Here is a 27,215-nt window from a genome sequence, read left to right on the forward strand (position 1 = left end):
CGGGCCGGGCATGCGCTGCGGGCGTTTTGGCGGGAAGCGCGGGGCGGGCTGGACAATGAGAGTGTCCGCCGCCTGAGCCAATAAAGCTACGCTGGTTTTGAATCGCGGCGCGTTTCCCGCCGCCGGGGTCAGGGGTCGGGGTTCGGGTCGCGGGGCGGAGGGAAGAGAGGGCGGGCGGGAGGTGCCGGCGCCAGACGCGGAGGAAGGAGCTGCGACCAGTCGCCGAGAGGCCGCGGAGCCCGCGACGACCGAGCCAGCCGAGCCGCCGCCGCCGCCGCGCCCATGGCGGCCGCCAAGGTGGGCCGGGCTGGGCGGGCTGGGCCGGGGGCCGGGCGGGCCGGGGCCGCTGCCGGCGGCCACGTGGGAGGCCCGTGCCGCCGCCAACCCCCGCCGGCCAGCGGGCTCAGGCGCGGGGCCGCGTGACCTTGGGGCGGCCGGGCCTCGCTCTCACTCCTGGCCGCCGGGCCGCGGGCAGGCGCAGGCCTCCCGCTCGATCCCCGAGGGCCCCGCACCGAGACGGCCCCCGCCCGCCCGCGGCCCGCGCAAAGCCCCATTCATCCGGTGCTGGTCCCCGAGCCGCCACCGGCCTCCGCTCCCGCGCGGCCCGGCGGGTGGCCTGTGGCGGCGGGGGCCCGGGGGTGGCCGTGCGGCCCGGTGCGATCCGGCCGAGGAGTCGGCGAAGGCCTGCGTTTCTGGGCAGAGCCCGGGAGCTAAGTCTGGGTGTCTTATCCTCCCGAGTTATGGATTGCCAAGCCACGTGCTCCGTGAGACAATCTAAAACATGATCCTTTGTGCTCTACAGTTAGTTCTTTGTACTGGATTAGAATTCTGTAGGTCTTGTGTGAATTCTTTTGAATTTTAAACGTAATTTTCCCAACCTAGGTATAACTGCCGGCAGAAATGTGAGTCCTGTATAAACGCTAGCAGATCCATCACAACTTTTTTTCCTCTTAAGCAAGAACACAGATTTTTCTCAACCAGTAAAAACTCAAAGGGTTGCTTTGTTTTAACGGTAGTGTTTCTTTCTAGGCCCTCTTTTCTCCATCATCGTGTCCTTAGTCTGTGCGTGGCAGTACCAGCATCTGCATCTTGCAGATGAGGAGCCTGGGGCAGTTTCTCCCCGGCACTGGGAGTTTCAGGGTTTAGGGAGACCAGTCAGTCTGTGCAGGTGTGGTTGTTGCATCTGGGGGAGGGTGTCGGAGTCCGGTGTCTCACTGCAGATCCCAGAGAAAAGCTTTGGGTTGAAAGGCTTTTTTAATCCCTTGCTTTGTGGTGAGGCCCTTCCCTAGTGGGGATGATGGCTGTGGCCACTGGTGAGCTCTGGCATGGCCAGTAGGGTCACATCTCCACCCTCCTCCACAGGACACGCACGAGGACCACGACACCTCCACCGAGAATGCCGACGAGTCCAACCATGACCCCCAGTTTGAACCAATAGTTTCTCTTCCTGAGCAAGAAATTAAAACGCTGGAAGAAGATGAAGAGGAGCTTTTTAAAATGTAAGTAAGTTGGTGTCTTTTCAGAAGTAGGCATTTTTAGTATAAGATAGTAAGTGGATTTTACGGGTGTCAAGATCTTGGCTTGACCTTTAACCACACGGAGAGTTTTGTGATGGCTACTCCCATGTGGAAATCAAGGCTGTTGTTAGAATCAACTCATTCCTAGGTCCTGGGTGTCCCTGCTGCCCTGAGGCCAGTCCTGGGGAGGGCATGGGCACTCCCAGGTGTCATGTTACCACTGCTCTGTCCACAAGGGACATCTCCCCAAGACCCCTGTCCTTGCCACCCTTGCCTCTAAGACTCTCTCAGACCCCTGCCGCTGGTTGAGCATTGGGTCTTTACTATTATCTTTTTTCCTTAAATGTGGGGGTATTTTGAAGTTTATGAATTTCCAATTCAATACTTTTAGTATACAAAACAATGCCTGGAATTACAAATGAGAGTGGGCGGTGCTATAGTCATTAAAGTTACTCTTTAAAAATCATACGTGATTCTTGGTGCTTTCAACAAGAAGCTACGGTGGCCGTGTCACTTTGAAGCAGTGGTCACAGAAGCCGTGCATCCAGATGCGTGCAACAAAGTGACGGCACCGCGCGGACACGCAGGATCGCAGGAGACGCTAATGTAGCTACAAGTTAGTGGAAATCAGGGGGAAGCAGACTCTCCACCCATTCAAATTCTGTCCAAGATGCCAGGTTATGGTTTGAGTGCTTTGCTGTGGGTCAGGGGAGGGAAGCAGAGGGGATCCCAGCACTGCGACTCCTCCCTCTAAGGCAGGGAGGCTGGAGAGACCAGCCCCTCCCCACCACTTCCAAGGGCCTGGGGAAGGAGAAGCTGTCTGCACCCCTTGAGTCTCAGGGGGTGCTGGGCGGCTCCATAAAGACACTGGTTTTCTGGGTCTCTGATCTGCATAGAAATGCTGCTGCACTTCCTGGCATCCTGAGGGGGGTGGGGCCGTCATGATGGGCCTGGGGCTTCTTCTTGAGGATGCATCTCCCTTGACAGAGTTGAGTTCGGAGAGCAGAGTCTTCCACAGGAAAGGGACCGGCTGAGCTGGGGTCCTGTGGGGAAGCAAAGGGCAGGGCTGCTCTGGACAGGAAGGCAGGCTGTTGGGCCAGAGCCTGGCGGCCTGAGCAGAGGCCTGCAGTCCCGTCTTCCCAGCAGAGGGAAGGCTCCTCGGCTCCTGCCTACTTCCGTGCTGCCCTTGTGGCGCCGGGGACGCCAGGGAGCCCCCCGTCCCATGATTGCAGCCTTGCCCAGGACGTGGTGGGCTCTCTGAGAGGTCAGGTCTTCCTGTTGGAATACGTTGCAACTTCTAGGAATTTTTTTTCTTTTTTTATTGTGAAGTAAAAACCTGGAGTTTGTTGAGCCGCCTCACTCTTTTGTTGATATCTTGACTTGTGGTTCTGGGAATAAAAAGAAAGGCAAGGGTGTCTCGTGATGCCGCGGGCGCAGGCTCATTTGTCCCCTTCCGTGCTTGCCTAACCCCTCGCTCAATGGCTTTCCTCAAAGGCGGGCCAAGCTGTTCCGGTTCGCTTCAGAGAACGACCTCCCGGAGTGGAAGGAGCGGGGCACCGGGGACGTCAAACTGCTGAAGCACAAGGAGAAGGGGACCATCCGCCTCCTCATGCGCAGGGACAAGACCCTCAAGATCTGCGCCAACCACTACAGTAGGTGGCCCCGGGCACAGTGTGGGGCGTCCAGGGAAAGCCACCTGCAGCTTGGCTGGCGAAGGGGTGACAGTAAGATTCCCCCTATTTCAGTCCCTTGGTTATTGGGCTGCTCTGGAGCCGCGAGTGTGTGTCTGGAAGCAAAAGTGTCCGGTGGGGCAGGGCCCCTCCTCTGGGCACACAGGTGACCCTGGCAAGAACCAGAGGGAGCAGCCCTGGAGGGTGATGTGGCCAGATGAGCAGGGAGGGCCCTCCTGGCGCCACAGTCCCCCTGGCCTTCACGGGCCAGACTCCATGTCCCTGCCCCATGGTCCTCCCACCCTGCCCAGGCCATTGGCTCTGGCCTGGTCCTTGTCTTCCAACCCAATTTGAGGTGTTTCCCCGGGGGTTTTCCCTGACCCCCTGCTTTTCCCAAAGCCAGGCCAGTCACTGGGTTGTTTGCTGTGAGCTGCAGGTGGGTCCCAGGCCTGGTGCCCTGTAGGAATGCAGGATCACTGGGTGTCTGTGGGCTGGGATGACGTTCTCGGTTTAGAATGTGACGTATTCCTGGGGCTGGGCATGTCCTGTATCTCAGGAGGCTTCTGCCAGGGCCGTGGGGTGAGCGTGGCTCTGGGGTGCTCCTGTTTCTTGGGGAGCTTGTCCCCCTTGAGTCTGTGCGAGGTCTGAGAAGATGGACAGCTATGCTTATTCCCGGCCGTGACTCAACCTTCTGTGACGTACGAGCAGGTCACGAGGCCCTCAGTGTCCACTTCTGGTGGCCTCGTTCCCCGTGGTGTCCCTGGACAGTGCAAGGCTGAGAGTGGTTGCCCTGGTCTGACCATGGCCTTCCTGGGTGATCACTCCACTTCCTGGCTTCTGCTCCTCTGCCGCTCCCCACTTTCTGTGGGCCAGGTCCCAGATGGAGTGGCCAAGCATGGACACAGCCATGTGGTGGGTGCCCTTCACTGGAAGGGCTGGGCGCACCAGGCCTTGTGGCCCATGTCTGCGCTGGGTCTGGGGGCTGCTCAGACAGGGACAGGGCCGTGGGGCTGGGTGTGAGCAACCATGGTGGCATTGGAGGCCTTGGCTGAGTTGAGATTGGAAACCCTCGCTGAGGTGTCCTCGTGGTCAGGGAATGGGCCACCCTGTTCCCAGATTCAGGGCGGTCCTGGTTTTAAGTGAACATAGGATGTTTTCAGAGGTTTGGGTAAAATCCAGACCCCACAGGACTTTGTCTGAGCCTGGTTGGCAAACCCCAAACCAGGCCTGTTTTGCCCCAATTCGGGCCTTCAGGGGTCAGGGTGGGTGGGCCAGCTTGACAGCTGCACCATCCTCATGGGGCTTCTCTCTCCAGTCACGCCAATGATGGAGCTGAAGCCGAACGCAGGCAGTGACCGTGCCTGGGTCTGGAATACCCACGCAGACTTCGCCGACGAGTGCCCCAAGCAGGAGTTGCTGGCCATCCGCTTCCTTAACGCCGAGAGTAAGCAGGCCTGGGCCAGCCTGCCGCTGCTTCTTAACGGTGTAGCGGTTTGGTTGCAGACGCCAGTGCTGTTGCTTTCCTGGGAGAGTTGACGGCAGCTGGGAAGCGTGTGGTGGGGACTGTTCCTGCCCTGCCTGATGGGCCCTCGGGGAAGGGATCTTGGTGCCCTCGAGGTCTTGCCCAGACTCTTGAGTCCATGACAGTGTGGTTCCTTTGCTGAGTTCACAGGGGCCTGTGCTGGCAGTCTGCCCAGGGCCGACCTGTTCTCTCACCATGGCCTGAGTGCCAGCAAGGGCAGTGCCCAGGCAGACCTCTCCCCTGCTGGGACATCTTTCCAGCTCGGGTTGTCAAAAGCAGCACCCAGTGGGCCCTGGGGGGTTGGTTGGGTGCTGGGGCTCAGCACCCCAGTAACTGAACATCCAGTGCTGAGTGGACCTCGCCTCTCCTCTGGGAATGGGGCCTGCAGGAGCAGAGAGCAGAGCGCCTGGCAGGAGCAAGGCTACCCTGCCCTGCCCAGATGGGTGCCAAGTCAGGCAGGGAGGTGGAGGGTTGGGGCAGCCTGGGATAGGCCTTATGAACCTTGGAGTTTCAGACCCACCAGGACACGTACTCCTCACTGCTCAGGGACCTTAAGGGGGTATCTTTTCTCACCTCTGCAGATGCACAGAAATTCAAAACGAAGTTTGAAGAATGCAGGAAAGAGATTGAAGAGAGAGAAAAGAAAGGTGCCAGATGCCCATGGGGTGGCGGGCGCCCAGGGGGGCTCTGCAGACTCACTCTGCACCTGACTGCAGCCCCAGGCGGGTGCTTTTTCTGTCTGCCACAGCAGCATTCCGGGAGGTTGTGACCACTTTGACCTGTTAAGGGCAATGCAGCCACCCCGGTACACGGGTGCTTTCTGAGGGGCAAGCCAGCCACTGGGGCCCCGTGCACGTGCTTTCTGGCCTGGCCTAGCAGCCAAGTCACGACGTCTCCTGGAGTCTCCCAGGGGCTGCAGGGGCTTGGAGAGGTCCTCGTGGTCACCTGCTTACTCAGGGCCCCATGCTGGTCGCCAAGCATCCTGAGTGGGGTCCCAGGCGTGAGCACGTGTTTACCTGGAGGCACACAGGGAAGTGGTCTGTCCGCTGCCACGGGGCTGGGCAGAGCGGTGATTCTTTCTTACTGCGTTCCTGTGTCTTGGCAGGATCTGGCAAAAATGATAGTGCCGAGAAAGTAGCTGAGAAGCTAGAAGCTCTTTCGGTGAAGGAGGGCAAGGAGCCTGAGAACGAGACCAAGGAGGTGGCTGAGGAGGAGCAATGAGTCGGCTCCCGTTGTGTTCTTTCTCCCTGTCTTTTCCCTTTTTCTTTTTTTAAATTTTGCCCTGCACCCTTCTTTTTGGTTTGTTTTTATTCTGTTTTGTTTTTACAAGGGACTTTATATAAAGAACTGACTTCCAACATTCAGGTTGTTTTTTTCTAAGTTTTTGCCGTAATGAAGACGACTTCAGAAAATCCATTACCCAGTCGTGAGAATGTACTGTGCTAACTTTCTTTTCCATAGTGGAAACACTTATTTATAGTCATCAAAATAGCAAATAAACAACACGTTTGAAACTTGCATGGAGGCAGGACCATGTGTGCGTCGGCCCCATCCTGGGACAGTGGGTTCCTGCCCCGTTGGCTGTCACACACGCTCTGCTGTGTGGCCTTTGGGCCGCGGTGCGTCTGAGCTGGTGCTGGTGGGGCAGGTGGCCTGGGGAAGCCAGTGCTGTCCTGGAGACCTAAACAGCCCTGCTTTGCCCCATGGCCAGGAGCAGGGAGGTTTTTTCCTGGCCTTTGGGGGAGAGAGGAAGCCCACCAGGTCCCCTTGGCTGCGGCACAAAGAGACCTAGTGGGTCCCCTGCCTTCGGCTGGGCATCTTTCGTTGGCCCTCAGTCCTGGCAGAGCCACCCGTCCACAGCTCGCACATCTGGCCTGGTGCTGGGTGCAGGCGGGGCTCAGCCCCACAGCCATCCTCGGAGAAGACCTGTCTACGTGCTCCTGGCCCTCCGTCTGGGTGGAGGCTGGGGACATCTGCAGGAGCTTTCAGTAAGGGAGGACTTCAGGGCTGCAAGCGGGTTAGTGCCATTTGGAGTTTGTCTTGTAAGGCAGGTAGGCCTAAGCAGCAGAGAGGTTCTCCAAGCACACGGTCTAATGGCCTGTGTCCCGCGAGACCACCCGGGCTCGGAGGAGCTCCCACAGGGGAGGGGAAGGAGCCTGGCAGGAGCCGACCCTGGAGCACCTATCAGAGGCTTCCATCATGGCCTAGCCCTGGCCTGTCTTCCCTGTGTCCTGTGTCCCATTTAAACCTCACTTCCTTGGCACCCCTGGTGGAGGCACCTCCAAAGGAAGCCAAACTGAAGACCTCGCTGGCCTTGGTCACGTGCTGGCATCCCAAGCCCTCGCTTGCTCGCCAGGCACCTGTGGTGGTCCTTGCCTCCCAGGGAGGCCCAGGGAGGGACATGGAAGCTTTTGCACCTCCCCATTTCAGTCGTGATGCTGGTGGAGGTCACGATGCATTGACTGGAAAGGCTGGTGCTGGGCCGTGGTCCTCCAGGGAAGGGTGGTCAGACACCCCTGCCAGCACAGAAGGGACGTGGAACGTCTCTGCTTTGGGCTGTAGTACATGGTGAATTCCACTTGCTGTAAAACGCCAGGCTGACTTCCCTCCTCTTGGGTGAGGAGATGTGTCTCCAAGGGGGGAACCCTGAGCGGGGCGGCCCCTCGGGGTGGCTGGGGCACAGCCATGCTGTGACCAGGCTGCACTGCAAGGTGTGGCAGCCAGGACGATCGGGGACACTGTGGGGGCTCCTCTGAGCCCCCAGCCAGTGTATGTCCAGGTGGACTCCCTGAGGCGAGGGGGTGTGTGATGGGGTGTGTGATGGGGTGGGGGTGGGGCGCGAAATGGCCACTCTGTTCCAGGTCAGTCCCTTGGCCTGCAGCTCAGGCACTCTCTGCTGTGCTCAGGAGAGGACACCTGGGCCATGGCCTCACTGGGTCCGCCCCACCCGGGACCCCTCTGCCCAGGCAGTCGGCAGGGACCTCTTCAAGGGGGACACGTGCCCTTCCTGCCCACGCCCAGCGACAGGTGCTTACTGCACAGCTCTCACCCCGCACAGACCTGGAGGCCCTCTGGGGGCCTCCGTGTGCTGGGCCACAGAAGAGCTGGAGCCAGGGCCAGGCCCAGGGGGTGGCGGAGGGCTACAGTGTGTCCTCAGGCCCTGAGGCCACCAGAGGCTGAGGCAGCCCGGGCAGAGCAAGGAGGTGTCTGCTCTCCGCTCACCTCTGGGCCCCGGGCCTCCTGGGGTGGGTGGGCTCCCCGAAGGGCAGAGGCTGTAACTGGGGTGGTGGGAGGAAGCCCATTACCACCTCTGCTGTCCAGCAGCTGCATTAATGCCTCTGTTCTGGCCCCCAAGCCCAGGTTCCTTTCTAACAGCTCACGGCCCTGCCTGCTGGGCTAGGACCTTAAGGCGAGGTGGGGTCTTCCAGTCTGAGGAGTCCCAGGGCCTGTGCAGCGTGGCCCAAGGAGGTGGCCCGAGGAGGTGGCCGCTGGCCTGCGCGGGGTTCTGGCTGTAGAGAAGCAGATGCTCAGGGCCAGGGAGGGCGAGGGCCCCACATGGATTCTGACCTGGGGAGGGGGTAGATGGGTCTTGGTTTCAGAACAGAGGACCCAGGGACCGGTCCTCACTGTGGAGGCTGTGGTCCGCCCACGCGCGGCCCAGCACTGCGAGGCTGCTGGTCCACCTTAAGCGACAGCAGTGGCGGTGCTGGAGGGGTGGGATTTCCTGCAGGAGGTGGGCCCGCCCGCGGGCCTATCCCAGGCACGGGCAGGGTGCCCGGCCCTTCCTGAGGGGCACTCCTTTCTGTCCTGGGAGGCCTGCAGCCTGGGCTGGGATGCAGAGGGACCAGCAGACCCGCCCTCCTTACCCTGCCCGCTGGCCCTGTGGCTCAAGGGCTGTGAGGTGGGCAGGGGATAAACAACCAAGGTGCCCCTGCAGTGTCACAATCCCCCACCCTCATAAATGCTGCGGGTGGGGTGGGGTGGGCGGGGTGTTGCTCCAGATGGGAGGGGCCAGGCCCTACCCAGGAAGAGCTCCGAGGTGTTTAGGGAAAGATCTGTGCAAACAGGGACCCGGAAGGGACCTACATGCTCCAGCGCCGCGGCCTGTGGGCTGGGGACAGGAGGCCTGGCGGTCGCCGTGTGTACCCCGGTGGGCAAGACCTCAGGTGTGCGGCGGCCGCATGGCCTCTGAGGGTCACGGGCTCCCAGCCTGGAGTTGGAGGAGAGGCCCCGCTGCGGGAGGGTCCGCCGCCGGCTCTGCCCCGAGCTCAGAGGGAGGAGGAGGAGGAGGGAGATGGCAGGCCGGGCAGGTGGGAGGGGCCGGCTGTCGCGAGGGGCCCCGCCCGGCCCCACGGCCCCTCACCGCTGGTCCACCTTAAGGGGCGCGCTGACATCAGCACGCTGTCTCCGCCGCCGCCCGGGAGGTGGGATTTCCTCTGCTGCCACCGCTGCTGCCTGGGTCCTGCCCGTCCAGCCGGCCCCGCCCGCCCGGCCCCGGGGAGGGATGCGGCGGCGCGGTGCCCAGGATGCCCCGCAGCCCCGGGACGCGCCTCAAACCCGCCAAGTACATCCCGGTGGCCACGGCGGCCGCACTGCTGGTCGGCTCCAGCACCCTGTTCTTCGTGTTCACGTGAGTCGGCCGCGGCGCTGGGGCCAGAAGGGGCAGGGCTGCGCACAGCGGTGGACGCGGCCTGGAGGGACCAGGGCCGGGGTTGGGCTGGCGGGCTGGGCTGGGTTGGGGCACCAGGGCCGTGGGCAATGTGAGACCCCACTCTGGGCCAAGGCTGATGCCACGAGCGTGCCCTTCCTGGGGTGTCAGGGACAGGTGAGACCTGGGTGTGAGGACACTGGTGTCCAATGGCCACCCTGTGAGCATACCAGGCAGGCCCTGGGTGCGAGGCGCCGGCCCGGGCAAGGGAGTGCGTGCGGGGGCTGCCCAGGGTGTGGCTGCAGCCCTGCCCTCCCCACGAGGGGAGGGGGGCCTCCCAGAGCCACCAGCCCTCCTTGCTAGGAGCCAAGGACGACTCTCAAGTGCCCTCCCAGCCGTCCGGCCCCAGGCCAGAGCCAAGTTCCCGCGTAGGTGTGGCCTGGCCCGGCTGCCACGTGCCTGCCCCATGGCCACCGCCGACGCTGGCCTGGCAGTGCCCTCTGCCTTCTCTTGACCTCCTTCTCAGGAAGGTCCAGTGGTCACAGCTGGAGGCCCAGGTCAGGCCACACCCAGGGACACTGGCCTCAGTGGGCGCTGGGACCCTTGAGGCAGAGGGCAGGTAGGTCCCGGGCCCGTGCAGACCAGGGCAGGCGCTGACCACAGTTCCCTCTGCATTGTTGTGCCACCCCCCTCCCCAGGGCTCCTCAGGCACAGGGAAGGGTTGGGGACCCCAGGCTTCAGCCATGCAGGTCTGCGACCACCTCCTGCCACAAGTCCCAGGCTGGGACACAGCCAGGTCACCAGAGTAGCAACCACTCTAGCCTTCCTGGGGACCTGAGGCTTGGGGTGGCCGCAGCCAGTGGGGCATCTGTTCCAAGGCGGGGGTGGGCAGAAGCCAGCCGGGTACCCTTTCACCTTAGCCGGGGCGAGGGCAGCAGCACAAGGATGGAAGGCTGCATTGGGCACCTTGGAGGTAGGCGAGCCCCGACCTGGAGGCTGGGCTGGGTGGGCACCACAGGCTGCCAACAGCATGTTTAAAAAAGGCCTGTGTGGACAGGCTTATTTCTGGCTTTGGCGAGCAGACTTGTTCTTGTCACTCAGATGCTGCTGGCTATGAGGCTGTGGGCAGCGGGCGCGGGCCGAGGTGGGATGCGTCCCGCTGAGGCTTCTGGAGGGTGGGGCCTGGGCAGGGGTCTTGCGGGAGTCTGGGCCCTGCTTCCCTGCAGCCTGGCCTCCACGTGCTGGTTCTGGTTTCTCACTCCCCAAATGCAATTCAGCATTTGTCCTGACTTTAAAAGGAATATGTGTTCTCTAATGAGAACTTGTGAAACGCTGGGGAAAAGTTCAACAAGCAACTGAGATCAACCCCACCCCAGGGAGCTCACCCACCTCCTCTCCCCTTAGGTGCACACAGGCCCCCTGAAGGGTGCTTGTCCTGAGCCTTCCCTTGATCTCAGAGGGTCCCTACTGTCCTGTGAACTCAACCTGCCCTAGGGGCTGGGCATGGAGGCTGCCTACCCTCCCTCTGCTCTCACTGCTGGGGTTCTGGGTTCTGGGTTCAGTGATCCAGCGCTGAGAGGTTCGGGGTTGCCTCAGGGCAGCACAGGTGTGCCCTGCATCCTGCCCTGAGTGACTCACTCTGCCTGAGAGACCATGCGGAAGATGGAGGTGCAGGGGTGCTAGCCGGCGTCCAGGTGCAGCAATCATCTTGCCAAGGGACCCTCACTCGCCCCCTGGAACAGGGATCCCTGCACCCCACGGCCACATTCCTTGGCTGAATGGCCATTGAGGACCCTGGCTGGCGCCCAGCCCAGTTCTGAAGGCATTGTAGCTCCTGAGGGGGTCTGCTGGGTAGCCCAGGCCCAATGACACCACCCACAGTGGGCTGATTCCGGGTAAGCAGGGGGCCAAGCAGTCCCCTTCTTGGGACAGGCCTCTCGTCACCCCGGTACCCACACCTCTGCCCTGTTTCTGATCCCAGGCCCACTGCAGACTCAGACACCTGCTCCTGGGCCCTTCCTACCCTGCCCTCGGGGCCCCACAGGATTCTGTCTGCTCTGCTCCTTGGACTTCACTGGAAGCTGAGTGGTCCCCGGCCCCCGCTCTATACTCAGTAAATATGAGTTGCCCCTTTGAGACAGGTCCACGTAGGCAGCAGCTCCGGGTGTCACTCAGGGTGGGGAGCCCAGGCCTAGAGGACCAAAGACCCCTCCCTTGGGCCAGCTCTCTGAGGGGCTCGGCCAGCAGGACATTCAGACATGTCACCAGGAAAGGCTGGGGTGTAGGGAGGAGGCCCAGAGCTGGGGGTGTCCCCCCACGAGGATGGGTAGCATGCCTCAGGGTAGGTTCCTGGTGGCCCTCCTCCTCCAGGAAGCCTTCCTGGGTTCTTGGTACAGTTCTGTCCCCCTGGACCCCAGAAGGCTCAGCGTCAGGCTGGGTCAGGTGCTGGGAGGTGTCCGAGAGTGCCGAGGCCAGGTCTCTGCCCCTTCCCCTTCCTCCTCCTGGAGCCACCTTACAGAACGACAGGGACCCTGTGAACATCAGAGGGCCAGGGCTGCTTGGTGGGATACCCATGCCTGGGGCCGACACTGGGCTGTCTTGTCTCTGTCTGGGGCCAGTGGGCTGACTTCTGGGATGTCATGGCAGGTGCCCAGGATGGGCCTGAGCCCTCCCTATGCTTAGAGGCCCAGTCAGCCACAAGGCCCAGCCTAGGACAGTGAGAGTTCCAGTCCAAGACCAAGCCAGCCTGCGGCGGGCCTAGGTGGATGGAGCCGCTGGCAGGGACCATATGGGGAGGGGGACACTTGGTGTTAGTCCCCTGCCAGGCCTTGCTGTGTGTACCCCTGGTCCCCTGAGCTTCAGTTTCCCCATCCGCTTGGGTGTCTGTAGGGTGGGTGCATGTGGCCAGAGGCCCTGCCTGGCTGGACCAGGCAGAGTAGCCGCAGACCCTCTGGTTCCAGGTGTCCCGTGTGTGAGCTTCATTAGTCAATGTTAATGAAGAACCTGATTTAAGTGAAAATGTCTGAGTTAAAATTTTCCATTCTGCATTTAGCCGAGGCAGCATGCTACGCTGCAGAACCCCATCCTGCTGGGCGGTGTCTCCCGCCGGCCCAGGTTGGGCCATGGTGGAGGCTCAGGAGGGGGGCTGGCCCAGGGGAGGGGCCTGCAGTGTGTCTGCCACCAGTGGGCAGTGTACAACCCCTGCCTGGCAGGGCGAGCCTGGAGCACACCATTCCCTGGGAGGGGAGTGGGGTGTCATCCCTGAGGGCAGAGAGGTGCTCCTGGAGCCTGGCACAGACTCAGGCGGCCGGAGCAGTGCTGCCTGCCAGGCCTCGCCCACAGAGCTCGCGTGTCCTCACACATCCTCACACTTGCCCAGCCCGCAGGGAGCTGAGAGATGTCCAGAGAGGGCTGGGGTGTGTGGGTCAGTGGAGGAGGGGCAAGTCTGCATCTGTGTTTGTGTGTGGATGAGGGTACAAATGTGCCATTGTGTGCACGAGTGTGCATGTCCATACACACGTCAGCACACGCGTGCCTTTTGTGTTGATCACATGTGCGTGTGTGTATGCATGCTTGTGCAGTATCCACACATGTACGCCTGGAGCATTGTGTGTGTCTGCATGTGTGCTACACACGTGTGCATGCATGGGTCCCTGCATGTTCATGTGGATGTGCGTGTGTTCTTTTGTCTTCTCCCCTACTTAGCCGTTCCTGGGCCCTGGCAGCATTGGCTAGCGAGCTAGTCCTTGTTGGGCATGACCCAGGCCTCAGCCCCTCTTATGGCACAGCCTGGGGGTAGAGACCCCTGGGGTGAGGATGGGGGGACAGAATGCGTGCCAGTGCCTGATCCTGGGTCTGAGTGAAGCCTGGGGGGCTGGACGTGGTGAGTGGAGGGTGCAGTGGCTCAGGTCCCAGTCAGAGAACCCATGCCCTCCCAGACTTGCCCAGCACAGGCTAAAGCCCCACCCTGCCCTCCCCGGTATGTGCTGCCCATGCATGCAGTGGGTGGGTGGTGTCCACCCTGGGTAGAGGCCGTCTAGAGCCTCATTGCAAGCGTTACTCCATCACCTTGCAGCTGCTGCTCTCCCCAGCCCCAACTGTGTCACTCAGAGTCATCAAGGCCCAGGGAGGACAAAACAGTGTGGGCCTCCGGGGCGGGGGGTTCAGTCCCTGCCTTGGGTGACAAGCCCTCAGATACCCTTGATTGTAAAATGGGGATGACAGAAGCGCCGCCCCCCCGCCTGAAGGGTGGGATGCATGGTTCACTGAGCAGGCCGGTGGGCAGTGGGCTCTCAACATCTGCCGGTAAAACTTGGAGGGCGATGATGAAGGGCCGTGCTCAGCCCCCGTCCCACGTCCTCCCGCCTTCAGCGCCCGCCTGCCTGCTGCACGTGTCTGCATGTCTGTCCGTTCTCGGCCGGTTCCTTCCTCTCGAGAGCAGGCTGGCTCCCCAGTGTGCGACAGTGCAGGTGCCTGAGAGCCACACTTTCCTTTTGCACAGACTACATGGTCAGCCCTCCCAGCAGGCGCGTGGGGAGCTGGCTCGCAGCACCAGGGTGGGTCCGCGGTGCCCACCTCTCCCAGGTTCTGGCTGTGCCTGGCTCTCTCTCACCTGTCTTAACCGGCATCTGGGCTCCTAGCCCCCTCCCACCCATTTGGGCAGACCATGCCTCAGGGACCCACCGTCATCCTGCCAAATGACATTGGATCGGAGGTCACAAACATACATTGAGCGCTGTCTGCACGCCAGGCTCCAGCGTGCAGGGGTGGGGAGTATGGAAGGTATCTGCTCTGGGCCGCCTGGGCAGGGGTGGTGGAGGAAGGCCTCCTGGCAGAGGACCCCGTGTCCTCAGACTATGCATCACTTCCACGGCGGGTTCTGGAGAAGAGGTAGGGGCAACTCACGGCTCCCAGCCTGCCGAGTGTGCTGCCTGCCGTGGGAGCGGAATCTTTAAATAGCCTCTTGCTTTCCACTAAAAATAGAGAAGTTCCGCTACCATGGAGGTGGTTGCTGGGGTGGCAGGGCTGGCTCCTGGCCAAGGCAGGCGTGGGCACCAGTGTGGCCGGCGTATGCCATGGGGGCGGGCAGGGCCACGGGCACGACTCACTCTGCAGGTGGCCACAATGCCCTGTCCACATGGTCAAGTCTGGTGTAGGGGATCCCCACCGGCCCCCCAGCTACACAGAGGGCCTGAGTGCGGGGAGGGAAGCAGACCCACTGGGTGCCCCCTGCTTATCACAGCAGCCATGGGAGAGATGGTGAGCCTGAAGCCAGAGGGGCTTCGTAGTAGCCTAGTGGGCAGAAACCCACCACAGAGTTGGGGCAGGGGGTCACAGGCCATGTGCCTGAGGACTGGTGAGTCTCCAGTCCTGAGGAAGATGCTCTCTGTGCCAGAGTGTCCACCAGGGAGGCGTGTGAGACCTTTGCAGGGAGCCATCAATCTGAGAAGGCTTCATGGAAGAGGGGGCAGCCTTGGAGCCAAGTGGCGAGGGGTGATGAGAGATGGCGGAGGGGTGGGAGGCGCCATGCTTTTAGTCTCCAAGTATTCTGCACTGCCCTATGGAGAATAAGGTGACAAATTAAAAAGAAGAGGCAGCCTGGGTGGGGATGCACCCAGGGCCCAGGCCCTGAGACTGCACCCCTCAGGGAAGAGCAGGGAAGAACCCCCCATGCATTTACCGACCGAGGATTGGGGCTCCCCACACCACACCCCAGAATCTCCCTGGCAACAGGATCCTGCCAAGCTGGGGACAGGTCTGGGTGAGGCCCAGGACTGGCCTGAGCTGCCCGGCAGTTCACTGGCCTCTACCCGTCAGAGCACATGGGCAGAGCCAGCTCCTTTCCCATCCTGGGTTCCCACCTCCTGTCTCCTGTCTCCCCATCAAGGGCAGGGGACCCGGAACGATTCCCAGCTGGGGCAGGAGGACGCGGCTTGGCTCTGGCCTATGGGCCTCCCTGAGCCTCAGTCTGCTCAACGGGGGGTTGAGCTCCTAACAGGCGCTCAGGGGTGTCTGGGTCAGGGCTGGCACACACGGAGCCTGTGCACAGCCCCTGAGGGTTGAGTAGAGAAGCAGTGGGCCCGTGGCAACAGTGGTCTCCCTGACTGCCATGCTGAGCGCTGCACGCGTGTGGCCAAGCCTAATTCCTCTGCCCTGCGTCCCCTCCCCACACACCTGCCACACCCCCAGACCCAGCTCTGCACTGCTGTCCGACACAGGTGCCCATGGTTGACACGAGCTGTGTCCCCAGCCGTTCCTGTCTACAATGGCATCCTCTTCCTCTTTGTGCTGGCCAACTTCAGCATGGCCACCTTCATGGACCCTGGCGTCTTCCCCCGAGGTAGGGCCCTGTGCTGGGGTAGCTCATCTGGCTGACTTTCGCTAGAGTGTGAGTGGCTGACAAAAGAGAGTCTGGCTGGGGGCGGTGTGGGGGGTGGGTGGGAAGGGCTGGCTGGAGAGGGGCTCTCCTGCCAGGGAAGTCACTTTCGTGCTGCCCCCGACCCACAGCGGATGAGGACGAGGATAAGGAGGATGACTTCCGGGCCCCGCTGTACAAGAACGTGGATGTGCGGGGCATCCAGGTCCGTATGAAATGGTGCGCCACCTGCCACTTCTACCGCCCGCCGCGCTGCTCCCACTGCAGCGTCTGCGACAACTGCGTGGAGGTGACCGCCTGCCCCGCCCCCAGCCCACGCCCTCCTCCCCTGCCCGCCGTGTGCCCTGACGCGCTGTTCCTGCCCAGGACTTCGACCACCACTGCCCCTGGGTCAACAACTGCATTGGGCGCCGCAACTACCGCTACTTCTTCCTGTTCCTGCTGTCGCTCAGTGCGCACATGGTGGGCGTCGTAGCCTTCGGCCTGGTCTACGTGCTGAACCACGCCGAGGGGCTGGGCGCCGCGCACACCACCATCACGTATCCTTGGCCTGACCACAAAGGCGGTGTGGACCGGGGACGCTTCTCACAGGGGAAGTCGAGGCTTGGAGGGGTGGGTCGGCAGCCCAGAAGTCCCCAGGGAGTGGGTCTCCTTCCCTGAGCGGGCGGTGGGGAGGGGTGGGTAGTCTGTCCACAGGTGCCTGCTCCATCCTCACCCACGGCCGTTGGCCTTAACGGGCCAGCATGGCCGTCATGTGTGTGGCCGGCCTCTTCTTCATCCCTGTCATCGGCCTCACTGGCTTCCACGTGGTGCTGGTCACTCGGGGCCGCACCACCAATGAGCAGGTGCAGACCCTGGGTGGGGCCATGCAGTGATGGGGCTGGGCATGGGAGGGTCCCCGATGGGCTGAGCGAGGAGCCAGGGCTGCACAGGGACTGGGGTGGGGGGTGCGGGGCAGGGCCGGGGCCCTCGGCTGATGTGCAGCTGTGGTAGGGGAAGCTCTGGCCCTGGAGACCCCAGGTGGGGTTTGGCATGTGGGGTCTCACCTGCCCTGTCCCCCTCCTTGCCCCCATCTGTAGGCACTGCAGCCACCAGTGAATCAGAGCCCAGAAATTCCACAGCAGGGGCAGACCCTGGTGACCTGGGTTGGGGGCACCCCTGGGCTAACCCTGCCCAACTCACCTCTGCGGAACCCCTGCTGTCCCTGCCTGTCCCCCTGCCCTCCTTGGCCAGACCCTGGCTGGCCAGGCTGGCTGAGGGGTCCCATGTCCACAGGTGACGGGGAAGTTCCGTGGGGGTGTGAACCCCTTCACCCGCGGCTGCTATGGGAACGTGGAGCACGTGCTGTGCAGCCCCCTGGCGCCCCGGTGAGGCCCGGCGGGTGTCCAGTGGGCCTCCTCGGGGTTTGGGGTGGGCAGCCATGGGCCCTCAGCCTGATCCACTTCTGCTTTTGGCAGGTGGGGTCCTGCCCTTGGCATGCATTCAGGCCAGGTTGCCCTGGCCACTGACCCCTCTGGCCCTGGTGCAGGTATGTGGTGGAGCCGCCCCGGCTGCCGCTTGCCGCTCGCCTGAAGCCGCCCTTCCTTCGGCCGGAGCTCCTGGAGCGAGCCGCACCACTCAAGGTCAAGCTTAGTGACAACGGGCTGAAGGCTGGCCTGGGCCACAGCAAGGTGGGGGCCCAGGGGTGGGGTAAGGGATGGGGTGAGGTGGGAAGTGGTCAGGTTGGAGGGGCCTAAGAGTAGAAGGGGGAAGGACTGGGTGGAATCGGGGAGAGGTCTAGGTCCCAGGCCTCAGGATGGAGTCCCCAGTTAAGCCCTGCCTGTGGCCTGTACCCTACACACCACTGACCGTGCCCCCTCCCAGTCCAAGGGCAGCCTGGACCGGCTGGATGAGAAGCCGCTGGACCTGGGGCCGCCGCTGCCCCCCAAGGCGGAGGCTGGCACATTTGGCAGCGACCTGCAGACCCCACGCCCCGGCAGTGCTGGTGAGGCGGGGGCGGCCAAACGGAGGGAGGGGCACAGACTGATCCCAGTCTGACAGTGGTCCATCTTCCCCAGAGAGCGCCCTGTCGGCGCAGAGGACCAGTCCCCCGACACCCGCCATGTACAAGTTCCGGCCCGCCTTTCCCACGGGTACCAAGGCGCCCTTCTGTGGGCCGAGTGAGCAGGTGAGGAGGCCTGGCCCTGCCCAGAGGTCCCGAGGTCCCGCCCCGCAGGCTCCACCCAAGAGCCCCCCCCCCGCCCCCCGGACCCCGGGAAACTCCAGAGCCCCGCCCCCAGACTTCGCCACACCCTGGAGGCCACTTCCCAAGGAATCCTATCTAAGGCCACGACCCAGGTCTCACCCCTGAAAGACCCGCCTGGGTCACAGAGGGTGTGGGCATCCCAGCTGGGGCTGGTAGAGGGGAGCAGGGCCAGGTGTCCTGGGAGGGGCTGGCACAGGTAGTCCTAGCCACCCAGCCCTTGGCCAGTGTTGCCTGCTGGCTCTAGGCGCTGCCCCCGGGGGCACTGTGTGCCAGGATGCCTGGAATTCCACAATTAGTCACTCTGTAAGGTCCTCAGGGCCCTCGGGAAGGCTTCAGAGGAATTTGAGATTGTTTGAGGAAGCACATTTATTCTCTGCGTTCACGTGGAGCAGCGGACGGCCTGAGCAGACACCCAGACCCCTGAGGTTCCCAGGCTGCCTGCCTCCTTCACGCCACCAGAGGGCAGGCCCGTGGCTGAGCCAGCACGCTTGGGCCAGCCCCTCTCTCCCAGGGAACTCCCTCCAGGACTGATAGCCTTCCTGACCCTGCCTCTGGGGCCTGCTGCTCAGGGCAGTGAGTCTGGGCCTCCCTGGCCAGTGTCCGGTGGCCCTTCTTGGAATGAGGGGGCTTAGGTGGGTTGCCTCCTTCCTGGGATTGTCCTGGGTCCCATGGAGGGTCCGGCTGGTTGGCCAAGTGCCCTGAGGCCACATTTGTCCCCACCCATGCGCCTTCTGGGTTTTGAGGTTCTGCAGGCTCTTGTCCCAGTCCAAGTCTGTGTGCCTGGAATCACGGAGAATCAAAAAGGCCCCTCTCTGTCACTGTGGCTACCCCCTGGGCTGCTGGGCTCTGAGGGCACTGCCCTGCTGTCTGCTTTGCACTGCCCGCCCAGACCCTCAGCCGTGGGCTGCCTGGGAGAGGCCCTGGGTCACTGTGTGGTTAAGTCTCTCTGAGGTCCTGATCCCAAGGCTGCCCCAAGGCCCCTTCCTCTCCCTGGGGAGTTGGGCTGGAGCAGATGCACAGCCTTCCCTGGAGAGATACTGGGGGCCCCGGCTCTGCTCCACCCTGTCCCCGCTTCCCTCCGTGGGGCGCAGGGGATAGAGAGCTTCTGGGAACAGCTTGTCGGTTGCACCTGCCGCCATCCCTGATGCCACCGGGATTGCAACTTCCTAGTGGGCACAGAGCACCTGGTGAGCGGGCAGGGCACGGTGGGTGGGCCAAGATGGATGTACGCCATCTCCCCCTGCAGGTCACGGGCACTGACTCCCTGACGCTGGGGGAGGACAGCATCCACAGCCTGGACTTTGCATCCGAGCCCAGCCTGGATGTCCCTGACTACCCGCCCAGTGGCCTGCATGCGGCCTACCCGCCATCCCCACCACTCAGTGCTGCTGACACCTTCTCAGGCGCCTTGCGCTCCCTGAGCCTCAAAGCCGCCAGCCGGCGGGGCGGGGACCACGTGGCCCTGCAGCCCCTGCGCTCTGAGGGTGGGCCCCCCACGCCCCACCGTGGCCTCTTTGCCCCCCACGCACTGCCCAACCGCAACGGCAGCCTGTCCTACGACAGCCTGCTGAACCCTGGCTCTCCCGGGGGCCACACGTGCCCGGCCCACCCCTCAGCTGGCGCAGCCAGCTACCGCTCACCCTACCTGCACGCGGGGGCAGCGGGCGACCCACCACGGCCCCCGCCCCGCAGCTTCAGCCCCGTGCTGGGCCTGCGGCCTCGGGAGCCCTCGCCTGTGCGCTACGACAACCTGTCCAGGACCATCATGGCCTCCATCCAGGAGCGCAAGGACAGGGAGGAGCGTGAGCGGCTGCTGCGCTCTCAGGCTGACTCGCTCTTTGGCGACTCGGGCGTCTACGACGCACCTAGCTCCTATAGCCTGCAGCAGGCCAGCGTGCTGTCTGAGGGCCCCCGTGGCCCCGCGCTGCGCTGCAGCTCCAGGGACGACCTGGTGGCCGGGCCCGGCTTCGGGGGCGCCCGCAACCCCGCGCTGCAGGCGTCGCTGTCCTCGCTGTCCAGCGCCGTGAGCCGAGCGCCGCGGACCTCCTCTTCCTCCCTGCAGGCAGACCTGGCCAACAGTGGCGCCCCGGGGGCCCGGCCTGCCAGCGGCTCGCACAGGTCGCCCGTGCGCCAGGTCCCTCCGTCCCCACCTAGCACTCCCCGCTCGCCCTCCTACGTGGGCCCCAAAGCCGTCGCCTTCATCCAAGCGGAGCTCCCAGAACCGCCGCCCTCGCTGTCTGTGCAGAGGTGGGTGCTCAGGGTGCGGTCAGCTGCTGGGCACAGGGCAGGTGTCTGGCTGCCTGCAGGGCCTCTTGGCCAAGCACGTGGGGGCTGCCCAGGAGGCCTGAGGCTACCTAGGGGGGTGGGCCTCACCCACCTTGGAGGATCCTGGCGGCCAGTGTGAGGGTAGCCCGGCTCCAAGGGCGCCTTGGCATGTCCTGGGACCAGGGGCAGGAGAATTTGCATCTTGAGCCCAACACCCACACTCTCCCCTGGCTGGCACAGACCCAGCATGTGGGGGACCCTAGGGTTCTTCCTCTAAAGATGATGCCACTGTCCATGCCCAGAAGGCCAAGTCTGGGTGACCCTCCTCCCACAGCAAAACATGCCACTCTGGGCACCACGGTCCTGGCCCTCGGGGGGCACACAGCCCCAGGAAGCAAGGGCTTCCCTGCTCAGAGATGGGCAAACTGAGTCTCAGAAGGGCAGGCTGGTCCCAGGCCCACGTACAAGAGCTGAGCAGCTGCTGGGCACGTTTGCTCACCAGGGCTTCACCTGGCTGCCGTGAGCACAGGCTCAGTTGACGAGGAGGTTCCTGTTGTGCGTGTGACAGGCCCAGAGGGGGCAGCTGTGAGGCAGCCCAGGGAGGGAGGGGCTCCTGCCTGCATGAATGCTGGGCAGCGAGGTCCATGCTACTGGTCAGTGTTGGGCAGGCTGGAGGGCAGAAGGGCAGCCCCTCGTTTCCCTTGGAGGGAGCAGGGAAGAGGCCACATCGTCACTGCTGGGCTTCCCAGCTCAGGGCACCAGGACAGGGCAGGGTCTAGGGACTCGCCTGGCCAGCATCCACCTGGCGTCCCTGTGTTCTGTGGTCTGTGCCGAGAGGCCTGGGAGGGGATGGCAGCCATCTGACATCTGTCTGTCCTGTGACAGCACGGCCCTCCCCTGGCAGGTTCTGCTCCCCCACCCATTTCCGTGCGGGACCGTCCAGGGTCAGAGGCAGGGGCTGCCCAGTGCTCCGTCTGTGTCTGTGTCCTCTGTCCTCTTGCCTCCGCTGGCCCCTGTCCTGCCATGGTCCCGTGTTCACCGTGTGTGTGCGTGTGTGTGCTTGTTTTGATGCAGGGACCACCCTCAGCTGAAGACCCCCCCAAGTAAGCTTAATGGGCAGTCCCCGGGCCTGGCCCGCTTGGGGCCTGCCACCGGCCCCACAGGGCCCTCCGCCAGCCCCGCCCGGCACACGCTCGTTAAGAAGGTGTCCGGCGTGGGTGGGACCACATACGAGATCTCGGTGTGAGGACTGACTGCCACCCGTCGCCGTGGTGCCATGGGAGCCAGGACCCCCCCCCACAGCGGCTGCCCCCCTCCCAACTTCTCTACCCCGGGAGAGGAGGCCCAGGCTTGGTGTGGACGCATCAGCGGGAGGAGAACTACGCCTCCACGGGCCTATCCCTCGTCCTCAGCCCGTGCATCCACTCATCTGCTCACCAGGGCACGGCTGGGCCAAGGGCCATGAGGCTGCAGGATCTGCGTGTTGGTGGCCCTGCTCCCGCGAGCTGGGGCAGCAAGGGGGCGTGGACTGCACAGGTTGTCACCAGGCCAGTCCCTACCCACTTCCCTTACACATGGGTCACTGTGGCCCAGAGATGGACAGAGAGGCCTGGGCCCCTGGCCATCCTCCCAGACCGAGGGCCCCACCGCCCAGCTGCTCCTAACCATTGCCTTTCAGGGACCCGCTGGAAGCTTGTAGCTTGGCAAGGCCCACTCTTCTGCAGGGAGTCCAGGCCCGGCCCACAGGCACCCAGCTTCGGGACTGCTCTGGGTTCTGACGGACAGGTGCACAAATGGACAGACGGACGGACAGCCAGCTGTGGGTGGGGTCCTGGCTCCGTGTGTCTCGTCTCGCCCAGCTGGTGGGCGCGTCCCCGTGTCTGTGCGCTGAGCTGCCATGCCACGTCCCATGTGTTCACGCTCGGGCCCCCGCTGCCCCCACTGCCCGGAAACTCGCTTTAATTGAAGCCTTAATCTTTGCTTTATGCTCTTGTGGGAGGTGATGGGGGCAGGGGGAGCGGGCACAGGAGGCCGCCACAGGGGGCCCACGCGACCCCGAGTCCCCTCCCTGCAAACTGGAGACCCCCACCCGAGGCATGCAAAGTCCAGGCCCTGCTGGAGCCTGGGCGCCCACGTGGAAAGCACATCGGGGAGGGGTCGGAGTTTTGTCTGGCGCCAGGGACCCGAGAGTAAGCACACGGCAGCGTCCGCTTGCGTTGTGTCTGTTTTATGTTTTTATATCTACATCTATATATCTATAATTTTATTAAAAAAAGAAAAAGAGTCATTTCGATCCTTTCCTTGAGCAAGGCCAGGGGCTCCGGGCGGGGGCAGAGGGCGTCAGGCTCCGGGAGAGGTGGTGGCAGATAGTCTGGGCGTGGACGTTCTGCGTGGGCGTTTCCGTGGACTTAAGCCAAATTGGAGGCCTGGGGGGTGGGGGCTGGCCGGCGGTTCTCTGGCTGACCAGCGTGAGGTTTCCCTGGGTCTGCGTCATCCCTGGCAGTAACAGGACGTTTGGAGAGAAGCTGGGACTGAAGCTGCCCCAGGGGCCCCGGGATTCCAGGAGCAGGGAGTGCCCGCCCGTCCTGCAGCTGCGCGGACTGGAACTCATCTCCCGTCCCCCCTGCAAGTGTCCGGGGTGGGGGCGTCGGGAATCCACAGCTTTTCAGGGGCTGGGGGACCGGGGCAGGGGCTGGCCATGTGTGGGAGGCCAGTGGGTCCTCAGACCCTGAACCGGGCAGCTCTGCCCCTTGCTGACCTCCGCCTTTCTGCTTCTCTCTCACGGGACGCTGCAACCCGCAGGGGGCGGATCGGTACCTGCAGCCGTGGATGGGGGCGGCGTGGCCAGCCCAGGGTGCCCCCCGGCCTGCACCTGTGCCACCTCGGCCTCCCGGTGGACCGCCCGTCACTGCGGGTCCCCTGGAGCCCGGCCACTGGGGCGCCCCCCCGGGGGGCCGTGTGCCGTCTACACTTGGCCGCCTCCAGCCTCTTCCCCAGCCTCTCAGGGCCCGAGCGGGACACCAAGTAGAAGACTCCGGGGCCCAAGAGGCCAGGCTGCCGCGGACCCTAGGGTGTGGGCTGGGCGTCCCCTCTCCACCAGCTGCACCTTGACTGACCCCGAGCCCACCAGGGCCCGTGACCCTGTGCCCTCCCAGCTCAGGAAGTCCCCACCTGCTGCAGAGGGTTCGAAACCCTAGGTGGGGGCCCTGGAGCTGCTGGGACCAGCACAGCCTTCCCGGGTGTCACCATCACCTGATCCCCCTGCCTGACCAAGCACTTTACACGCCACTTCCTCCCAGGGAGCCCCGGCCTCTGTGGGTTGGGCTGGGTGGGGGTCTCAGGTCGCCCCTGCAGGTCGCTATACTCCCCGCTCCCTGCACCCAGCACATGAACAGATGCCTTAAGCTCCTGGAGCTGCCAGCTGGAGGAGACCCCAGCCCACCGGCCCTGCCCGGTGGTCTTCACTCCTTCACTCTGAGATGTTGCACCTGGCGAGCTCAGAGGGCCCTGCCTCCCCCAGCCTTGCAGCCCCCAGCCGGCTGGGCCTGGACGCTCGCAGGGGCAGGGCTGGGCCCTGGCCGTCCCCTCTGCCTGGGCAGCAGCTCTGTTTCTCCCACTTGGGGGTGAGCAGCCACAAAGCTATTCTCTATTGTTCTAAAAGGTATTGCCCCGCCCCAGTTTAATGCACTAAATAAAATTTTTGGTGTTTACCTCCATGGCTCTGTCCACCAGCGTGGTCCCCCTGTCCTCCAAGCCTCTGGGAAGCGCCAGGAGGCTGGACTGGACAGGGACCCTGGGGTGGGGAGGGAACAGGAGCCGGGGGACGGGTGGTGGCTGGGTGGTTTGGGAAGGGGGGTGGTCAGCCAGACAGGGACGTGGCTTATGTGAAGCGACAGCAGAGCCGCAGGCTTATGTGAAGGGTCCCTGATCTCCGAGGTCCGCCAGTCCCAGGGATGAGGCCTGAGGGTCTCACTTTCAGTGGAGCCCCTTCTGCACACCCTCTGCTCAGAGCCCTTCTGGTGGCCAGGGCGGTCTGGGGGCGTCCTGTGGAGAGGCTGCCCTGGCAGCGGATGGGGCTTGGGGGACGAGGCAGGGGCGCCACTGCAAGTGGGACCCTAGGGACCAGGCAGGGACCCTCACTGCAAGATCCGCCTCAGAAGGCGGCAAAGCCTCCTGTGCCCCGCCCCCATTTCCATGGAAACAAGTGCACAGGCCTTGTGTCACTACTATATGTCCAGTCGCAGGCCCAGCCCTCAGGACAGACCCTGCCTCCACCCTCCTCCAAGGCTCTGGGCTGGGACCGGTGCGTGGCAGTGCCATGGGTGGGGGCTGGCACGGCCGCTGGGCACCCTGGGCCACACCAGCCGCCTTGCTTCCTCCTCGCTGGGGCTGTTGGGCCTCCGGCCTAGAAGGGCAGGAAGTCGTCCACCTCAAGGCGCAAGAACGGGCCCAGCAGGGTCCGGAGCTTCCAGACGGTGGCGCGGCTCAGCAGGGGCGGCACCAGCCCCTTGAAGGGCGCGGGGTCCACCATGTACACGTAGGCGGCGGTGCAGGCTAGCAGGGCGCCCAGCAGCAACCTCAGGGCCAGCAGCCTGTGGACGGCTGTGGTCAGGGGGTGGGGGCACCCAGGGGACAGTTCCTGGGGACTGGGCTCTGCCCCTGAGCTCGGATGGCCACCTACCAGAGCTGGCCTTTGAGGCCCTCGGAACATCCCAGCTGAGGCCGCGCCTTCTGCGGGAGAGGGGCTGAGTCAGAGCGAGTTCCTGCTCTCCCTCAGGACAAGGGTGATTCTGGTCACAGGGATCCTCTCCAGCTCCCTAAGCGGGGCCTCCAGGGAGAGGGTGGGGTGGGGGACTTACCCCTATGCACGCCATCTGCTGCTCCTTCCTGACCCGGCTGCGGCACTGGGCCCGTTCCCTAGCGGGGGTGGGGGGGGACAGCGCACAGTCAGCGCCACATGTACCCCCCACCTCAGCCTGGCACCACCTGGTCTGGTGCAGGGGAATTGGGGAGGGGTCAGGGATTGGTCCGCCCCATCCTGACCTGGACACCTACCCCCATCCCGGCTCAGCCAGGCCCCGCTGGCTCCCAACCCTGCACATCACCCCAGAATCTCCAGCTGGATGTCCTCCATCTGGTTCAGCACCCCCCGGATGTCCTTCTTGAGCTTCTGGGGGGCAGAGAGGGTAAAGCTGGTCCCCCACCCCACTGCCCCCACCCAGCCCCCTCATCCTCTGGGTGTTGCCTTTAGGAACCTACCAGGAGCCCGGTGGCCTGGTTGTTCAGGGCCATGTGTACTTCGGCCACGCCGTCCCACACCTGGTGGAGGGTGGAGACTGGGTCACGCCCCAAGGAGCAGGACCCATGCAGTATGCACGTCACAGGTGGCTGCCCCAGCGCCCCCTCCCACCCTTGCAGGTGGGCACCTCGGTGATGGCCATCTTCTTCCTCTCAAAGGACAGTCGGATCTGCTGCAGCTCGTTCTGGGGGAAGGCACAGTGTGGGCAGAGGGAGGGCTGGCGGGTGGTCAGCTCCTTCCTCCCCGCACGCCCCCGGCCTCCGGGGCCCACCTGGGACTGCTGCACGAAGGACTCTTTCCCCCGGCACAGCTCCTGCTGCAGCAGCTGCAGAGGGGCCCTGTCCTTCAGGGGCCGGGCGCTGGCCTGCTCAAGGGGCTGCAGAGGAGCCACCAGCTCAGCCCCAAGGCCATCAGCAGCATCCGTGGTCAAGGACTGCTTGGGAGTGGGGTGAGGGTAGCGCATGGAGTGGCAGGGAGCTCCCCAGAGCCTCCCATCGTCCTACTGGGGCCGCACCCCGCCACGCACTCACCCAGGTCAGGGCCATGCAGCTCAAGTGCTCCGGGCACAAGGGCAGGAACTGCTGCCCCGGCCCCAGGAGGGCCCCCAGCTGCTCCCGCAGGTCCTGGTTCTGCCTTTTCTGGGGGTGGGGGCAGAGAGATGGGAACAGCCACTTCGCAGGCAGGAGGTCGAAGGGGGCGGTGGTGGAGGGCTTGGGGCCTGGGAGGGCTGGGAGCGCACTCACCAGATTCTGGTTCTCCTGCTCCAGCTGGAGAAAGGACTGCTCTGCAGGCCCCAGGAGCACGCTCTGGAGCTGGGAGGGGGCTGCCCTGGGCGAGGCCGGGGTCCCTGCCCCCGGGGTCAGGGGCGGGCAAGGGCAGGGTGTGGGCCCTGAGCTGGGCCCCGCCCCCTGCGTGGGTGTCCCCTGCTCGCGGCCTGAGTGCAGGGGCCAGCCCCACCCCAGCCCCGTCTCTACTTGTCCTTGTCTCGCCCCCGCCGGGTGGTCTCGTGGCCTCTGTCGCTGCATCTCTCCCTCTTCAGCTGTGATAAAGTTCCCAGGTACCTCGTCACCGACCCTGGGCCCCCCACCCCCTGTCCCCGGGGCTGGGAAAGGCCTGGCAGACTCCACTGAGTGGGTGGAGCTGAGAGGCACCATGCAGGGCCACCTTACAAACCCCTGGCAGGGTGGGTCCAGGCATCCTCCATGGCTGCTCGAAGCTGGGGGTTAGGGGCACTGGGGGTGGGAGTGGCCACGGGGTCCCAGGGTTTTCGGCCCCTCCATACCTCCCTGTGACCCCTTCCTGACCCCAGGTCTAGGCTTTGGCCTGGCCTGAGCTGCCACCCTCTTACAGATGGCCCTGTGAGCCATCTGCCCCTTGGGACTAGATCATGAGACACCTCACAAGTCTGAGGGCCCTCTGGGTGTCATGGCTCACAGGTGCCTCAGGGGCACCTGTCACAAAGGCCTGGGCATGGCCAGGGAGGTCATAATGGGCTGGGGTGGTGGTCAGAGCAGGGCTGGCAGGGCCCCTCCCACCATGTCCCTGTTCCTCAAGTAACCTCAGGGGGTCACCCCCTCTGCATCGTCCCCACCACACCCACCTCAACTATTTTCTTAAAATGTACAGCAGATCATGCAGACACATGGTTAGAACAAAGTCAAACAACAGGAAGT

The 27,215-nt window shown here is 63.7% G+C and overlaps 3 protein-coding genes and 1 non-coding gene across 9 annotated transcripts; 3 read left to right on the forward strand and 1 right to left on the reverse strand.

Annotated features, from left to right (window-relative positions):
* Window positions 1-139: 139 nt before the first annotated feature.
* Window positions 140-6,227, forward strand: RANBP1 (RAN binding protein 1). Of its 2 annotated transcripts, none has more exons than XM_033837501.2 (6): window positions 140-297; window positions 1,363-1,499; window positions 3,012-3,169; window positions 4,503-4,631; window positions 5,291-5,356; window positions 5,815-6,227. In XM_033837501.2, the coding sequence occupies exons 1-6, from the start codon at window positions 283-285 to the stop codon at window positions 5,928-5,930; spliced, it is 621 nt and encodes a 206-aa protein (XP_033693392.1). In that variant the 5' UTR covers window positions 140-282; the 3' UTR covers window positions 5,931-6,227. The 2 variants fall into 2 exon arrangements, with proteins under 2 accessions (XP_033693392.1, XP_033693391.1); XM_033837500.2 differs by lacking the exon at window positions 140-297 and adding an exon at window positions 567-764.
* On the forward strand, window positions 5,399-5,524 carry LOC117307793 (small nucleolar RNA SNORA77). The gene has a single exon (XR_004521665.1). It is a non-coding gene; the product is annotated as a small nucleolar RNA SNORA77 (small nucleolar RNA).
* Window positions 6,228-8,746: 2,519 nt separating the features above from the next.
* On the forward strand, window positions 8,747-23,953 carry ZDHHC8 (zDHHC palmitoyltransferase 8). Of its 5 annotated transcripts, XM_073790437.1 has the most exons (12): window positions 8,747-8,875; window positions 9,090-9,339; window positions 15,576-15,697; window positions 15,865-16,022; window positions 16,100-16,272; window positions 16,476-16,578; window positions 17,009-17,100; window positions 17,262-17,403; window positions 17,597-17,717; window positions 17,791-17,900; window positions 19,225-20,225; window positions 23,046-23,951. In XM_073790437.1, the coding sequence occupies exons 2-12, from the start codon at window positions 9,236-9,238 to the stop codon at window positions 23,269-23,271; spliced, it is 2,352 nt and encodes a 783-aa protein (XP_073646538.1). In that variant the 5' UTR covers window positions 8,747-8,875; window positions 9,090-9,235; the 3' UTR covers window positions 23,272-23,951. The 5 variants fall into 5 exon arrangements, with proteins under 5 accessions (XP_073646538.1, XP_073646539.1, XP_073646540.1 ...); XM_073790438.1 differs by lacking the exon at window positions 9,090-9,339 and having other exon boundaries at window positions 8,750-8,875; window positions 23,046-23,952; XM_073790439.1 differs by having other exon boundaries at window positions 8,775-9,339; window positions 15,865-15,938; window positions 23,046-23,953.
* A 695-nt stretch (window positions 23,954-24,648) lies between these two features.
* Window positions 24,649-26,822, reverse strand: CCDC188 (coiled-coil domain containing 188). The gene is given in 9 exon segments (XM_033837934.1): window positions 24,649-24,835; window positions 24,925-24,974; window positions 25,103-25,160; window positions 25,349-25,413; window positions 25,503-25,562; window positions 25,670-25,726; window positions 25,814-25,918; window positions 26,073-26,180; window positions 26,286-26,822. Coding segments are annotated over 9 exon segments (1,227 nt in total).
* Between the last annotated feature and the right edge of the window lie 393 nt (window positions 26,823-27,215).

This window comes from Tursiops truncatus, chromosome 13 (assembly GCF_011762595.2).
Source record: "Tursiops truncatus isolate mTurTru1 chromosome 13, mTurTru1.mat.Y, whole genome shotgun sequence".
NCBI lineage: Eukaryota > Metazoa > Chordata > Mammalia > Artiodactyla > Delphinidae > Tursiops > Tursiops truncatus.